Source organism: Muscardinus avellanarius (assembly GCF_963383645.1).
Source record: "Muscardinus avellanarius genome assembly, chromosome: 2".
NCBI lineage: Eukaryota > Metazoa > Chordata > Mammalia > Rodentia > Gliridae > Muscardinus > Muscardinus avellanarius.
The window spans coordinates 61799165-61817041 of NC_137787.1; the positions used below are offsets into that span (position 1 = coordinate 61799165).

General features: G+C 39.0%; 1 protein-coding gene across 1 annotated transcript in view; it reads left to right on the forward strand.

The window, feature by feature from the left end:
• Window positions 1-2269: 2269 nt before the first annotated feature.
• The window catches only part of CIRSR (corepressor of RBPJ and splicing regulator), a gene marked incomplete at both ends in the record, with an annotated part of 48897 nt that continues 33289 nt past the window's right edge, over window positions 2270-17877 (forward strand). The window contains 6 exon segments of the mRNA XM_080689377.1: window positions 2270-2341; window positions 4292-4386; window positions 6979-7052; window positions 9255-9315; window positions 9883-9931; window positions 11652-11769. Coding sequence (XP_080545503.1) covers window positions 2270-2341; window positions 4292-4386; window positions 6979-7052; window positions 9255-9315; window positions 9883-9931; window positions 11652-11769 — 469 coding nt within the window.

The following is a 17877-nucleotide window of genomic DNA, read 5'->3' on the forward strand; positions in this document are numbered from 1 at the left end:
TATTATTTCCATTTCTAATAAAGGGTGCTCATTAAAGTTTTAAATATCATATACTGTAATATAAAAATATGACTTAGAAATCAATCATATACTACAAGAATCAATAAAAAAATGGCAATGAGAACTACCGTTAGTCCACAGGTCAAACTTATTAAGACATTCTCTTCTGAAGTCTTTCCTGAGTTTCCTCTGTTTTTGTATTTGAGAACCCTACACCTAGCCTACTGTTGTAAAGACTATATTCTCCTATATTTCTGTACGTATATGAGTCTCCTTACTGGACACTGAGATTCTTAAGAGGTATGGCACTGGGGATTGAACCCAGCAGCATTCTATCTCTGAGCTACACTCCTAACCCTATTTTACTTTTTTGTTTTGAAACAGGGTCTCACTAAATTGCAGAGGGCCTCACTAAATTGCTGAGGTTGGTCTCTAACCTGCAATCCTCCTGTCTCAGCCTCCCGAGTACTGGGACTACAAGTGTGCATCACCACACCTGGCTGAGCATGTCTTATTAATGTTTGTTGTTGCCACTGGAACTTGTGGGGTGAAAAAATCTTACGTTTCCAATATGTCCTCAAAAGAAGGAAAAACCTGAGGAAAATATACATAAATTGTAATACCGAAAAGACAAAAACTTTGAAACAGACCCATTAATTCAGAAAAACATACAAAGATGTTAGTAAAATTCCAATTTTATTTACAGGCAACCTGTAGAATTTAATTATCTAGATTATGTCTTTATTTTAAATCTGGAAAATTTTTATATACAATAGAACACATACATGTCCTATACTTTCTCTTTTGCTTTCAGACACATTGTTTTCATTTCCTTCTCTTTATTTGTATGTGTATGTTTGTAGTGTTGAGGACTGAGCTAGGGCTTTTTACTTCTGAGCTATACCATAAGCCTTTTTCTTTTTCTTTTTTTGGAGGGAATACTGGGCATTGAACGTAGGAGTCCTCCAACCTCCAAGCTACTTCTCCACCCCTTCTATCATTCTATTTTATAACAGTGTCTGGCTAAATTACTGAAGCTAGCTTCAAACCTGCCATCATCCTTCTGTCTCAGCCTCCCAAGAACTGGGATTAGAGGCCTGCACTACCACCCCAGGCTCAGCTCTTTTCTTTCTTTTTATACCATGCAAACCTTGAATAGCTTTTACAGCATATTAGCAATTTATAAACAAATTTTAAATCGAATAAGCATTTCATTAAAAGAAAACAAGACAATTCAAGAAACAACATTAGCCTGAAACTCCTAAAGGATTTTCTCTTCTCAGTGATGAGAAAGGTCACTATTGTTTCTGTTATTTTCTTTGTGTCTTCCAGTTTTTATATATTGCATCTCCTTCTTACTGTGTTTCAAGGTTATTCCCACCTTTGCATAAGCTTGACAAACAATTTAATCCCCATGTTTATGCTTGCAAGCTCAACAGTAAACTAAAGGATTTAACGGGGCTGTGAAGGGAATTTAGATACGACATGTTAAATGCTTTCCTTGACATGGAACATAGACCTTCAAATGAGAGCTACAGTGGTATTTGGCAGAGGAGTACATTTTTCACAAAAGGCTTATCATCAGCCCCGCTAGAGGACTTGGGTGGTGGATCAGCAGCCTCGTCTATGCAAAACCCGAGTCCCAGGAACCAACAAGCTGCATAGGTGATCTGAACCGTCCCATTGGGGTCGTCGAGAAAGCTAAGTGCATATGCCGCCTCGTTGGAATGGCATCTTGCCTACCGAGGAGGCAACGACTTGCTCCTAATACGTATTCATCATCCAAAAAATGTTTCTTGAACATCTCTCTGCATCAGGCAATGCACAACTGGGAACAAAAGGGCCCCCGCCCCAGTGGAGAAGATATGTTATTTTATAGGCCTTAATTGAAATGCTTTCCAAAATCGTTTAAACCTGACTAACGTAGTATAGTTGGGGCGAGAATTACCATCTCCATTAAACTGATGAAAAAACCGGGGCAGAAAAGTTTTTGCAACTCGAGTCAGCGTTCACAGAAAGCAATGGGCTCGAACTTCTGACCAGCAGTAGCAAAACCCCCCCGCCTACCCTGCCCCCGCCGCGGCCGAGCGCGCCTCCCCCAGCACGCCCCTCACCTGGCCCGCGAGCTACCCGGCCTGACAGCCCGGAAGCCGTCACCTTTGACCTCGGAAGTTCCCGCCTCCGCTGGGGCGCAGTTCCGGTTGTACAGTCGGGTTTGTTTACGTTGCTCGCTGACCGGGCCGCTGCCTTTCACCGCTCAGATTCCAAGATGGGGAAGTCTTTCGCCAACTTCATGTGCAAAAAAGACTTTCATCCCGCCTCCAAATCCAACATAAAAAAGGTGAGTAAAGGAACCCACAGAGGGATCAGGCCCACGGCCCCTGGGTGCCCAGAGGCTGCTGGAGGCGAGACTGTGATGTCGCTGCGATTCATGGTGCTGTCGCCTCTTTGCAGGTCAAAAGCCCTTGTGCTCACCCTCCTTTCTCCTTGCAGAGCAACGAGCTGGCGAAGCAGGTCCTCAACATTTATTTATTCTGCATCCTCTGGGAGATGGTGGCCCTTGTTGGCCTCGTCGGCCTTGTCAGCTACAGTGTAAAGCCCTGAAATTGTGGAGACTGATATTACAGTTCCTTAGAACTCCCCTCAACTGGTTCGGGTTTAGTCTTGTTGAATCCCAAGGGTCAGAGCTTCTTACCTCTGCTTTCCTGCACAAAGAATTCTAAGATAGATATTTTAAGAGGAATTAATCTCTAGCTTCCACTGCTCATCTCACTTGTAGTATCTGATGGCCTTGTGAAAATTTAACGTTTAAAATAATAAATTACCCGGGCGTGGTGGCACACGCCTGTCATCCTAGTACTTGGGAGGCTGAGACAGGAGATTCGCAGATTCAAGGGCAACCGTAGCAAGTAATGAGATACTCATCAACCTAGCGAGACCCTGTTTCCAAATAAGAAAATCGAGCTGGGAGTGTAGCTAGAAGGTAGAATGCCTCTGAGTTCAATCTCCAGTACCACTAATACTACTGGTAATGATAATAAAATAATGATGACGATGATAATGATAATAAATAAATGTTGACTAAGCGTAGAGTAGGAAAAGCCTGAGTCAGGCATGGGTTGTAGTTATTCCAGGATAGTCACTCTTAGCCCTGAGACCTTGCACAAAGTGTTTAATATCTCTGATCCTCAGTGTTCTAATCTACAAATTAAGAATGATCAATATCAGTTGACTTGAATTGTGAAGTTGTGAGAATCAAATGAGATGTAAAGGATTTGAAACGAAGTGAGCCTTTAACACTGTGTGCAACCCATAGATAGGGGACTCAATAAAATGTGCCTGTACACAAACATGTGGAAATGAAGTAAGCTTTTGTTGTTGTTTTTTTTTTTTTTTTTTTTTTTTTTTTTTTTTTTTTTTTTTGGTAGTACTGGGGTTCCTGAAAGCCCTTCTACCTCCGGGCTACACTCCCAGACCTATTTTTACATTTTTATTTGGAAACTGGGTCTCCTAAACCAACGCGCGGCTGGCTTCAAACCTGCGCGATCCTCCTGTCTCCGCCTCCCAAGCGTGCGCCACCACACCCGGCTTATCCTTTATTTTAAAGGTGGTAGGGCATCATTGATGCCTTTTAAATCTCGAAGTAATTAAATATGCTTTTTTAAGTTATGTGTCCTTTTTATCTTCACTTTTGTGTTGTTGAGAATTTTATGAGTTACCTTTAGCCTTAGGGGTTCATGCCTCTGAACATTCCCAGATATCTGGTGCACCTCTGTCTTATCTTTTTGTTTATTCTCTTATCTTTTCCCCTTTCCTACAACTATCTTTCATTTCTTTTCTCTCTTTTCTTCTCCTCCAATTCTTCTCTCTTAGGGTGTTAATGACACCCAGTAGCATCCATGATCATACTTCTGGTGTCCTGTGTTGACAAGTTGTCTAGATATAGTCTATGTAGAGAGGCTTCTGCTGCTCTCTGAAACAATGTAAGGACTGAGTACAAGGTAGTGTTGTACTATACATAGTCAGAGACACATACTCAGAGCAGTTTTTTTCATGTCTGATACTTTTGTCTGAAAGTTTAGCTATTTTAAGTGGTTGGATTTAAGAACTTTTATCAAGACACAAATTAGATTTTTCATGTATTATTTTGGGATAATGTTGCATTATTACCAAATCAGATGATGTCATAAACTATAAACAATGCCATTTTATATTTTTTGTGAAAGACAATAAGCATTCTTCTTAATTTAAATGCATATATTTAATTTATATTTTTACTTTTCTGTTTTAGGTATGGATGGCAGAACAGAAAATATCATATGATAAGAAGAAACAAGAAGAATTAATGCAACAGTATCTTAAAGAGCAAGAGTCTTATGATAATAGGTAAAACATGCCACTGTGCCATTATTTTTAGAATAATTAATTACATGAAATAATCTCTTACCAAATCATTCTTTATTCTTATACTCGTGGGTGGCCACTTTATCCAGCTTTACCCGTAATTCATATAAAATACAGCTTCATGTGACTCATATAGTCTGAACAGAGCCCAATATACTGGCATTCATCTGTGGTCCTAGCTGCTTTGGAGGCTAGCTCAAGAGGATCACTTGAGCCAGGAGGTATTTAATAGCCTGGAAAATATGGAGGCCCTCATCTCAAAAATAAATATGCCAGACATAATGGTCTGATCCTGCTACTTGAGAGGCAGAGATAGGAGGATTGCAAGTTTATAGCCTGCTTTGGCAACTTAGCAAGACCCAGTCTTAGAAATAAAAAAGGATTAGGCCAGGCATACACACTTGTAATCCCCGCGCTTGGGAGGCTGAGACAGGAGGATTGCGGAGGTTCAAAGCCAGCCTCAGCTACTTAGTGAGGCTCTCAGCAACTTAGCGAGACCCTGTTTCCAAATAAAATACAAAATAGGTCTGGGAGTGTAGCCCGAAGGTAGAAAGCCTCTGGGTTCCATCCTCAGCACCACAAAAAATAATTAACCAATTAATTAAAAAGGATTAGAAGTGTGGCTCAATGGTAGAGTGCCCTTGGGTTCAATCTCCAGTCTCCCACATACAAATAAATAAGTAAATAAATAAACATAACAGTCTGTGAGTAAGTCCCAAATTAGGTAAAGCTTCTAGAAAAAATAAACATCAGCTGGGCATGATGGCGCACGCTTGTAATTCCAGTATTCGGGAGGCTGAGACCAGAGGATCGTGGTTCATGGACAGCCTCAGCTACTTAGTGAGGCCCTCTTGCAACTCAGTGAGACCCGGTTTCAAAATAAAGAATAAAAAATAGGGCAGGAGGTGTAGCTCAGAGGTCAAATGCCCCTGGGTTCCATCCCCAGACCTGCAAAAAAAAGAAAAAGAAAAAGAAAAAATAAACGTCTACATTTGAAGTGCTGAGACCTCTTATAAAGGTGTTTCTTTAACATATACTCAAAAGAAAACATCACAAAACACTCTTTTGGCCTGCATGTCATTGTTCTATTAATGATAGACAGGCACTGATTTCCTCATTTTAAGTAGCCTGTTGTAGAATTCCTTTAAACTAGTATTTCTTCATTGGTCTCACCAAAGATTTGATTTTCTTGATTTTAACTCTGACAAGAATTAATTTGGTTTTGCTTTCTAAAGAAATTCCAGACTGGTTTTTCATAACTGTTTGACTCCCTCATAATTAAGAAAGAGTGTTATCCAGGCCTGGTGGTTCATACCTGTAGTCCCAGTACTTGAGAAGCTGAGACAGGAGGGTTGTGGGTTTCAGGACAGCCTCAGCAAGGTAACAAAAAAACAAGAAAAGGTCTGTGGATGTACCTTGAAAGTAAAATGGCCCTGGATTGAATCCCCAGTACCACAAAAAGGAAGGAAGGAAGGAAGGAAGGAAGGAAGGAGGAGAGTAAGGGGAAGAAAGAAATCAAAGAGTATTGAGCTGGGTATGATGTTGCATGCCTGTAATCTAGTACTTGGGAGGCTGTGATAAGACTATCACAGTTTAAGGCCAGTCTCAGCAACTTTGGGAGACCCTATTTCAAAATTTAAAAATAGCTGAGGGTATAGCTAGGAGGCAGAATGCCCCTGTACAAAAAAACAAAAACAAAAAAACGGTTCCATCCCCAGTACCAAAAATAAAAAAGAGTGTTGGCACCATTTAACTGAATTCAAAATCTATTATGACAGAGGATTTCAAAAATATTAACTATTTCAATAGCACTTCAAAGCTCTCACTATTTCAACATTTTAAAGTTTAAGAAAAATCCTATCAGAGTAAGTAGGCTATTTTTTTTTTCCTTTTAGAAGGGGAAGACTAGGATCTTTTAGGTTAGAAGAAAGTTTACTATTACTAAAGTGACAGCATTGTTTGATTTATGTTTAGATACTTTTTTTTTTTTTTTGGCAATACTGGGAATTGAACCCAGGGGCATTCTACTTCCGAGCTACACCTCCAGCCCTATTTTTTTATTCCTTATTTTATTTTATTTTTTGTTTTGTTTTGTTTTGTTTTGTTTTGTTTGGTGGTACTGGGGTTCCTGGAGACCCTTCTACCTCCGGGCTACAGTCCCAGACCTATTTTATATTTTTATTTGGAAACAGGGTAACTTAAGCTAGCAAGGCTGGCTTCGAACCAGCGCGATCCTCCTGTCTCCACCTCCCAAGCGTGGTGATTACAAGCATGCGCCACCATGCCCGGCTATTCCTTATTTTAACATAAGGTTTTACTAAGTTTTCGAGGGCCCGACTAAGTAGCTGAGGCTGGCCTTGAACCTGTGATCTTCCTGTCCCAGCCTCCCAAGTACTAGGATTACAAGCGTGTGCCACCACCACACCTGCCTCGGTTGAGATATTTCAAATGTCCACTTGTCACTGGGGTAAAGGTTTAGAACTTGATCTCTAACAAATATATATATTAATTCCCTAAGGTTACCTTTTGGGGTGGAGGAATAAAATTGTTAACTTTATGTCTAATTTTCTTTAGGTTGCTTATGGGAGATGAACGTGTAAAGAATGGCCTTAATTTCATGTATGAAGCACCACCAGGAGCTAAAAAAGGTACATGCCCCATTTCCTTAAAGTGTTTGATATGCCTGCTACTAAAGATTGGGAACTGTCAGCAAACCTGATGGCATGTTCCTATAGTCCTAATTACTCAGGTGGCTAAAGCCAGAGGATCTCAAGGCCAGCCTGGGCAATATAGTGAGACCCATCACAAAAATATAAACAAACAAAAAAAGTTAAAAAGATCAAGAACTGCTGACAGATTTTTTTTTAGTTGTTCTTTATTATTTCAAAATTACTATTATGCAACCAGGGATAGTGGCGCATGTCCATAATCCCAGTACTTGGGAGGCTCAGGCACAGGATTCTAAGATCGAGGATGGCTTCAGCAACTTAACATACTCTCTGCAACAAAGAGAGACCCTGAGCCGGGCCTGGTGGCACACGCTTGTAATCCCAGCTTTCGGGAGGCTAAGACCGGAGGATCGCAGTTCGCAGACAGCCTCAGCTACTTAGTGAGGCCCTCTGCAACGTCGTGAGACCCGGTTTCAAAATAAAGAATAAAAAAATAGGGCAGGGGGTGTAGCTTGGAGGTCTAATGCCCTAGGGTTCCATCCCCAGACCCGCAAAAAAAAAAATGAGAGAGAGACCCTGTTTCAAAATAAAAAGGGCTGGGGGTATAGCTCAGAGATAGAATACTCCTAGGTCCAATTCTTAATACCACAAAAAAAGGGGGAAAAAATCCTATTATGCTGGGTGCAGTGTTGTGTACCTGTAATCTCAGCTACTTCGGAGCCTAAGGCGGGAGGAGCACAAGTTTGAGGCCAACCTGGAACACAGTGAGACCCTTCTTAAAATAAAAAGCGAAATAGGAAAGGTTGTAGCTTAGTGGTAGAGCACTCCTGGGTCCAATCCCCAGTATCTAAAATAAAATAATGAAATAAGATAGTTATTATTCTGTGAAGATAGTTTTTAAAAAACCCTGTAATCAATACTGTAGAATAAATACAAAAAGCAGTTTTTTAATCTAGTAATAGTTTATAATGTGTCATTTGAAGAAGAAAAAAATCTCAACATCAGCAGAAATACCTTTATTTTTTTCATAATTACATATATATCTTTAGTTTTTTCCTACCAACTCTATCTGTAATTAAAAAACGTGGTGGCCGCCGGGCGTGGTGGCGCACGCTTGTAATCCCCGCGCTTGGGAGGCAGAGACAGGAGGATCGCGCAGGTTCCAAGCCAGCCACGCTGGCTTAAGAGACCCTGTTTCCAAATCAAAAAAGTAGAAAAAATAGGTCTGGGAGTGTAGCCCGGAAGTAGAAGGGTTTTCAGGAACCCCAGTACCACCAAAAATAATTAATTAATTAATTAATTAAAATAAAATAAAAAATACAATATTCAGTGTCAGTTGAAAAGCATAAAGTTTAATAGTTAAGAATTAACTTTATTTATTTATTATTCTTTCTTTATTCTAATATTTATTGGTTCGAAGCCAGCTGCGCGCGCTGGTTTAGGAGACCCTGTTTCCAAAATGAAAATGTAAAAAATAGGTCTGGGAGTGTAGCCCGGAGGTAGAAGGGCTTCCAGGAACCCCAGTACCACCAAAAAAAAAACCAAGAAAACCAAAAAAAAACCGTGGTGGCCCACGCTTGTAATCCCAGTGCTTGGGAAGCAGAGACAGGAGGATCGTGCAGGTTCCAAGCCAGCCACGCTGGCTTAAGAGACCCTGTTTCCAAATCAAAAAAGTAGAAAAAATAGGTCTGGGAGTGTAGCCCGGAAGTAGAAGGGTTTTCAGGAACCCCAGTACCACCAAAAATAATTAATTAATTAATTAATTAATTAAAATAAAATAAAAAATACAATATTCAGTGTCAGTTGAAAAGCATAAAGTTTAATAGTTAAGAATTAGTGTGCCCATTAAGTATTATCTATTATTCAATATTGTATTTTATCCTTTTGTGTCTTAGATTTTTATCTTGTGAAAGAAGAAAACAGTATATTTATGCAAATTTCAGTTAAATAACATGATATCATACATATTTAATTGAATGTTATATCATTTATAATATTATAAATGCGTAGGTAACTTTTACATTGAAGTTTCTAACCTGTCTTACCCTTTTTCCCTCTATACTTTTGATATGCAATCAAGAAAGCAAAGAGGTAAAGTCCTATTTTCTGCTTAAATTTACTTGCAGTTGATTTTGACTTTATTGAAAAACTGAAAGAATTTTTAATGAATGTTTTAGAAAGAAGAGACAGAAGGAGAGACAGAATACAAATTTGAATGGCAGAAAGGAGCTCCACGAGAAAAGTAAGGACTGGTATGCTTTTAAGATAAAATATCTACCGTTAAATTTATCTACAATCCCATCTTATATTGTTGCCTTTTCATTCTTAGATTAAACAGTTAATATGAACATATATTTTAATCTGCTTGATCATGATCTTCTTTTATATATTCTTTTTTAAAATTCCAAATTATTAGCCTAGATACTATAGCTAAATGTTATTGGGAAATGTGAAATTGATTTTATAGTTCTACATACTTATTGAAGTAATAAAGTATTTCATAGTATTCTTAGAACTATAAAACCTTCAGATTAACTGCAATTTATTTTACTAAATTAAGCCGGGTGTTGTGCCACACGTTTGTAATCCCAGTACTTGGGCAATTTAGAGGGATCATAAGTTCGAAGCCACCCTCAGCAATTTAGTGAGGCTGTCAGAAACTTAGTGAGACACTGTTTCCAAATAATAAAATAAAAAGGGCTAGGAGTGAAGCTTGGAGGTAGAATGCCCCTCAGTTCAATCTCCAGTATTACAAAAATTTACTAAATTGTTTTTAATATTGTGTTTATGTGTTTTCTCTACTTATTAGATATGCCAAAGATGACATGAACATCAGAGATCAGCCCTTTGGTATTCAGGCAAGTGACATATATTTTACCTTTTTAGGATAATTTTTATTTAAGAAATAAAATATCTTGAAATTGTTGTACAAAAGATGCTTAAGTTGCCGGGTGTGGTGGCTCGCACTTGTAATTCCCGCACTTGGGAGGCAGAGACAGGAGGATCACGCAGGTTCAAAGCCAGCCGTGCTGGCTTAGGAGACCCTGTTTCCAAATAAAAACATAAAAAATAGGTGTCTGGGAGTGTAGCCTGGAGGTAGAAGGATTTCCAGGAACCCCAGTAACACCTAAAAAAAAAAGAAAAAAAGATGCTTAAGTTGAAAAGAGCAGTATGATTTGTATTGCTATCAAATAATAGTAGAAATGAGAAAATATTCAAACTTTTATAGTAAGGGTTATAATAATACTGGTCTCGCAATTTTTCAGATAATTTCAAGAAAAGTTTTTTTAAATGATTATTTGCTTGGAACAGTATAGGGCTGGAGGAGGTACGTCTTTGCAAAGGAGGTTGTAACACTGCCTTGCTTGCTCATTCGTGTGCTGTGTATGGTGCTTTCCCACCACAGCAGCAGAGTTGAGAGGTTGCAACAGACATGAGCATCTGGCCCAAAAAGCCTGTAATACTTATTGTCTGAATCTTTACAAAAAAGTTTGCCAGCTCCTGGTTTAGAAGTTTGAACCTTTTTTCCCCCCCCCCCAGTACTGGGGATGGAACCCAGGGGCATTCTACCTTTAAGCCATATCCCTGGCTCTATTCTTTTTTTTTTTTTTTTTTTGGTACTGGGGATGGAACCCAGCCTTGTTTTCCTGTTTTTTATTCTTTATTTTGAAATGGTCTCACTGAGTTGCAAAGGGCCTTACTAAGTAGCTGAGGCTGGCTGCAAACCGCCATCCTCCTGTCTCAGCCTCCCAAATGCTGGGATTATAAGTATGTGCCACCATGTCCAGCAAGTTTGAACCTTTTAAGATTAATTTTTTAAAGGAATTTAATATGACACAATTATATTTTGGTATTTTACCATTTCTTTTTGGATGATGTTGTTATATTGCCACCAAGAAAGAGATAAAAAGAAATAGGATTCAGCTTGGCTAGAGGAAGAATTATAGTAAAAGATTTTATTATTTGTATTAAATATTAAATTTCCAAACAATTATGGCTTTCCCCTGGAGATCTTTTTTTTTTTTTTTTTTTTTTTCAGGCCTGGGGATGGAACCCAGGGGCGTTAGACTTCTGAGCTACACCCCTTGCCCTATTTTTTATTCTTTATTTTGAAACAGGGTCTCACTAAGTTGCAGAGGACCTCACTAAGTAGCTGAGGCTGTTTGCGAACCGTGATCCTCCAGTCTCAGCCTCTCGAATGCTGGGATTATAAGCATGTATCACCACGCCCAGCTTCCCCTGGAGATCTTTTAAAAATGTAATTTTAGCCAGGTGTGGTGGTACATGTTTGTAATCCCAGTGCTTGGGAGGCTGAGACAGTAGGATCACATAGGTTTGAAGCCAGCCGCGCTGGCTTAAGAGACCCTATTTCCAAATAAAATATAAAAAAGTAGGTCTGGGAGTGTAGCCCGGAGGTAGAAGGCCCCTGGGTTCCATCCCCAGTACCACCAAAAAAACTTAAAAAAAAATAAAAATAAAAATGTAATTTTAAGTTGAACCTTGCCAAGACAAAGGGAGTTGAACATTGGTTAGATTCTTACTATTTTAATAAACAAAATATTATTCACTATTTTTCAGGTTCGAAACGTAAGGTGCATTAAATGTCACAAATGGGGTCATGTCAACACAGATCGAGAATGTCCTCTGTTTGGTCTTTCTGGAATCAATGCCAGTTCTGTTCCCACTGATGGCTCAGGTAGGCACTAGACATGATTTGTTGTTGTTGTTGTTTTAGAATTTAGACAAAGAAGGGAAGATAAAATAACATTTTTCTTTAATCTCCCTGAGTATTGTTTTGTTTCTTTATTTGGGTTTTATTGGTTTGTACTAAGCTCATTCCCCAAATAAGATAATCAATGGAAAACTGATTATATGTGTTGAATTTAAAATGCTGTATAATAGAATTAAATTTAATTTTTCCACCAAAGGCCCTATTAACTTGATTGTAAGATACATGAAGCTGGGTGCAGTGACACACACTTGTAATTCCAATATTTGGAAGACTGAGACAGGAGGATTGCAGGTTCAAAGACAGTCTTAGAAATGTAGTGAGACTATCAGCAACCTAGTGAGACCCTGTTTTGAAATTAAAAAAGTCTAGGGGTATAGCTCAGAGCTAAAATTCCCCTAGGTTCAGCCCCCAGTTCCACAAAAATAAAGATACATTAAGTACTTAGCAGCCTAAAATTAGAAGGAGAAGAAATGGTTAATTTTCATATTCAGATTCAAATGGACTGAAAACTTCAGACATTTCTCTTTGGTTCAAAGATAAAAGCAAAGCTTCATTTTAAAAAGATGTTAAATATAGCCGGGTGTGGTGGTGCACGCTTGTAATCCCTGTGCTTGGGAGGCGGAGACAGGAGGATCACGCAGGTTCAAAGCCAGCTGCGCTGGCTTAAGAGACCCTGTTTTCCACATTAAAAAAAAAGTATAAAATAGGTCTGGGAATGTAGCCTGGAGGTAGAAGGGCATGCAGGAACCCCAGTACCACCAAAAAAAAAAAAAAAAATGTTAAATATGTTAAAATTGGTTTTTTACTAGAAAGTGGTTCTTTAAAAAAAAAAAAAAAAAAGATGGCCGGGCGTGGTGGCGCACGCTTGTAATCCCAGCGCTTGGGAGGCTGAGACAGGAGGATCGCACAGGTTTGAAGCCAGCCTCAGCTGCTTAGTGAGGCTCTCAGCAACTTAGCAAGACCTTGTTTCCAAAATAAAATACAAAAAATGGGTCTGGGAGTATAGCCTGGAGGTAGAAAGCCTCTGGGTTCTACCCCTAGTACCACTAAAAAAATTAATTAATTAATTAATTTTAAAAATGTTAAAACTGAGTTTTCATTTAAATCTATAAGTGCCTTGTTAGTATTTTATTGAGACGGGTATAATATTGATACTAATATAATCTTGATTCATCATAATAAGAATAAAGTGCTTAACTAAGTGTGTGTGTGTGTGTGTGTGTGTGTGTGTGTGTGTGTGTGTGTGTTACTAGGGATGGAACTCAGGGGCTTTCTACCTCCGGGATATACTCCCAGGCCTCTTTTATATTTTGTTTGGAAACAGGGTCTCACTAAGTTGCTGAGAGCCTCACTAAGTAGCTGAGGCTGGCTTCAAACCTGTGCAATCTTCCTGTCTCAGCCTCTCAAGTACCAGGATTACAAGCATGTGCCACCATACCTGGTTTTAACTCAGTAACCTTAAGCGAGTAATTTTATTTTTATAAATTTCTCCTGCTGGGCGTGGTGGCGCATGTTTGTAATCCCTGTGCTTGGGAGGCCGAGACAGGAAGATCACAGAGGTTCGAAGCCAGCCTCAGCTACTGAGTGAGGCTCTCAGCAACTTGGTGAGACACTGTTTCCAAATAAAATATAAAATAGGTCTGGGAGTATAGCCCGGAGGTAGAAATCCTCTGGGTCCCACCCCCATACCACCAAAAAAGTAAATGAATAAATATAAATTTCAACTCTTGATTTGAACATAGGTGTGATAGTAGGACTGAGATGTCCAGCAATTTTTTTTTGGCACCAGGGATTGAACCCAGGGCCATTCTTCCTCTGAGCTACACGCCACTCCCAGCCCTTTTTATTTTTTATTTTGAAACAGGGTCTCACTAAGCTGCTGAGGCTGGCCTCAAACCTGTGCTCCTCTTGTCTCAGCCTTCCAAGTACTGGTATTGCAGGCATGCACCACATTTTTTTTCTTTTTTCTGCTCTTTTTTTGTTTGTTTGTTTGGTTAGTTGGTTGGGTTTTTTTTTTTTTTTTTTTTTTTGCAGTATGGAGGATTGAACCCAGGGGCATTCTACCTCCAAGCTATACCCCCAGCCCTATTTTCTTATTCTTTCTTTTGAAACAAGTCTTACTAAGTTGTGGAGGACCTCACTAAGTAGCTAAGGCTGGCCAAAACCTGAGATCCTCCTGTTTCAGCCTCCCAAGTATTGAGATTACAAGCATGCGCCACCACACCCAGCTTGTTCAGCATTTTTTAAAGCAGATCCAGAACTTTTTTCCTTTAAAGAACTTTTACATGAATTCCTAAAACATGAAAGCAGGAATGTGTTTTGAAGCAAGTGCTCTGGCATGAAGCCCTCTCACTCCTCCCCTAGGCCTCCAGTGTACCTCTTCAGACTCCCTGTGGCTTTCCCTGTCTCCTCAGTCTGAGCCCAGGTTTACCCTCAGTCAACCTTTAACCTTCTGCCTCGACTCTTAGTGCTAGAGATCCTTCTTTCTTCCAGCAAGCCAAATTCAAGCCATAGGATTCAAGAAGTCCATTTTCATGTTAGGAGTGTAGGAATTTGACTCATTAATAAAGGAGACACCATTTCTCTAGTGGTACCTGTTAGAATTGAAATATATATAGTATTGTGATTAACTAGGCACAGTGGTACATGCCCATAATCCTAGTAGTTGAGAGGCTGAGATAGGAGGATTGCAAGTTCAGGGTTAGCTTGGGTAACTTAATGAGACCCTATTTCAAAATAAAAAAGAACTTGGGATATAGCTCAGTAGTAGAATGCCCTGGCTTCAATCCCAAGTACCACAAAAATTAATGAATTAAATATTGTGATTTTTTGTACTAAGGTTTGAACCCAGGGACTTTCTATCTTCACACTACATCCCTTGCCTTTTTTATTTTTTATTTCAAAACAGGATCTCAGTTGCTGAAGCTGGCCTCAAACCTGTGATCCTCCTGTCTTAGCCTCCCAAATACTAGGATTACAGGCAGGTGCCACCATACCCGGCAGCATTAATGTTTTTGAAAAATCTTTATTGTTCTGAAATAGGCTAAGAGACCATTATTTAGGGAGAAAAAAAGCTATTTGTTCAGTGTTGAGACAATATAAGATCAGACTTCAGTGGTACTGATGAAAAAACCCAGGAGCACACCCCCAGCCCTATTTTATTTTTTATTTGGAAACAGAGTCTCATTAAGTTGCAGAGGGCCTCACTAAGTAGCTGATGCTGGCCACAAACCTGTGATCTTCCTGTCTCAGCCTCCCAAGTACTGGGATTACAAGTGTGTCCACCATGGTACAGTACAGGTATTCTTAATAACCTAATAGTTCCCTCTTCCCCTTACCCTAACTATTAGAAGGGAAAAAGACCCAAAAAGAAAATAAAACTCCAAAGAAAATGGAGTAGTGTAAGTCTTATACCAAGAACCTATTTCGTTCAGATATTTCTGACCACTTTCTTATTCTAGAGATCTGTTATTATATCTTAAAAGTATATTCTGTTTTCTGGACAGGGTTGCATCTTTCTCATTTTTTTCCTTCACTCCAACCTTGTAGGTTCCTTACACCTGCATCATCTGTGGGTTGGTTTGGGACAGGAAAAAGTAGTAGCTGTGTTTGTCTCCCAACCTCTTCTTACTCTGATCCTGCTTCTGGAGGAGTGAGTAGGATCAACTCCAAGCATAACCTTTTCTTTTAATAATCAATAGGTCCAGTTTATCTTGACTCTGTCTTGAGAGGTCAGCATCCTGATCCTGTGATCCAAAATACCAGAGCACATGACAGAAAGGAAAGAAGATTTATTTGCTCACAGTATTTGGAGATTTCAGGGTTCAGTCTATATCAGGGTCTGGCAGTGGGAAACAGAGAGAGGGAGAGAGCAATGGCTCTGCTCTCACATCGAGAGATCAGGAGGAGGAGAGGTTTTATTTAATCCCCAAGGCCACACCCCCAAGTGCCCTGCTTCTAACAGTGCTGCCTTGTTTTCATGAGGGCTAGGGGGAAATTCTAAATCCAAGCCATTGCACTCTGTATTAGAAAGTCTACTAACAGCTGGGTCTGTTGGTACACATTTGTAATCCCTGTACTTGGGAGGCTGAGATAGGAGGATCGCAGGTTTGAAGCCAGCCTCAGCAACTTAATGAAGCTCTCAGCAACTTAGGGAGACACTATTTCCAAATAAAAAATAATAATAATAATAAGTTTGGGGTTATAGTTCAGAGATAGAAGGCCCCTGGGTTCCATCTCCAGTACTAACAAAAATAAATAAATCCACGAACAACCAAAACAACTTGTAGGTTAACCAGTTTTTAAGATTATTGTAAACAGTACATCATCCAGATGTGGTGCACATTTGTAATCCCTGCTTGGGAGGCTAATCCAAGAGAATTGCAGGTGTGAGGACAGCCACAACAAGTAGTGAGACTCTAAGACTCTAGCAAGACCGTGCATTAAGATAAACAATTAAAATAGGGCTAGGGATATAGGAGGTAGAACACCTCTGAGTTCAATACCCAGTACCAAAACAAACAAACAAATTTAACTTCACTGTTACATGCAAAGTTAGACATAATATGACTAGTTATTGGCTCATTTCCAGCCCTCCATTTATATACAATAACCTTATAATAACTCAACCAATTTATACAGTTCAAGTTTTTCTTGCCATTTATGGTGGAGTTTTACTGTAGAACTATTCTTCAGTCAAATTAACTTTTTCAAAATGAAGTGAATAAAGTAAAAAAATGCTGAAATTGTTCCTACAAAATCTTACCTATATTTTACCAAGCTTGAGAAGTTTGCATATTAGTGATTCTTTTTCTCTATCTAAATAAATTATCAGAGCCGGGCATGGTGGTGCATGCTTGTAATTCCAACATTTGGGAAGCTGAGACCAGAGGATCACAGTTCACAGACAGCCCCGGCTACTTAGTGAGGCTCTTTGCAACTCAGTGAGACCCTGTTTCAAAATAAAGAATAAAAAATAGAGCAGGGTGTGTAGCTCAGAGGTCAAATGCCCTGGGTTCCATCCCCAGACCCGCAAAAAAATAATAATAATAATTATATATAAATAATCAGGATGAGAAGAATGAAAGCCTTACCTTTATTGATATGTTTTTTTTTCTCTGCATGAGACTAATATCCATAAAGTATGAAATGTGCCTTCAAGTCAGTATGAAAAAAATAGACACACAAACACAAAGGACATAAATACAGGTGGTTATAAGATGTGGAATTTAAATGATTATTAAACATTTTAATATCATTCTTAACCAAAGAAATGAAAACCAAAGGGATATATTGCCTTTTTTGCCTGTGTACTTTGGTAAAGATTTAAAAGAACAAGTAAAGCTGGGCATGGTGGCACACGCTTGTAATCCCCGCACTTGGGAGGCAGAGACAGGAGGATGGCGCATGTTCGAAGCCAGCCATGCTGGCTTAAGAGACCCTGTTTCCAAATTTAAAAAAATTATTTAAAAAAATAGGTCTGGGAGTGTAGCCCTAAGGTAGAAGGGCTTCCAGGAACCCCAGTAGTATAAAAATAAATAAATAAACAAACAAACAAGTATTGGATTGTGATAAAAATGCCTTCTTTAGGGCCATTTGATAATACGTATCAAAAGCCTTTAAGACATATCCCTTTACCTAGAAATTCACCTTCCATGTAATAAGACAGATGTTCTAAGGTTAATAGTAGTGAAAGATTAGAAACAACTCAGGTATCCATCAGTAGAGGGGGTTATTCAGTAAGAGCACTTACCCTGTACCTGTCATATAAATTAGGACTGGAAGGAAACATAGAGAAATGAATATTTATAGTTAATAAGTTAATTTGGTAAAATTACAGGTGATTTTACTCTATACTAAATATGTGACTAAAATTGAAAAAGAAACTTAAAATTTAGATTTGTCAAATATTGACTATCACATAATAGTTTTCAGAAGCCTGTTTTTCTTTATATTCCCATATTAAATTTGTTTTTAGAATAACTAAAGAGCAAAGAGTTACTAGTGCATTGTAAAGGCTGTGTTCATGATGAGAAGTATCTCGCAGCCTGAATTCTTTGTTTCAGTCTCTAT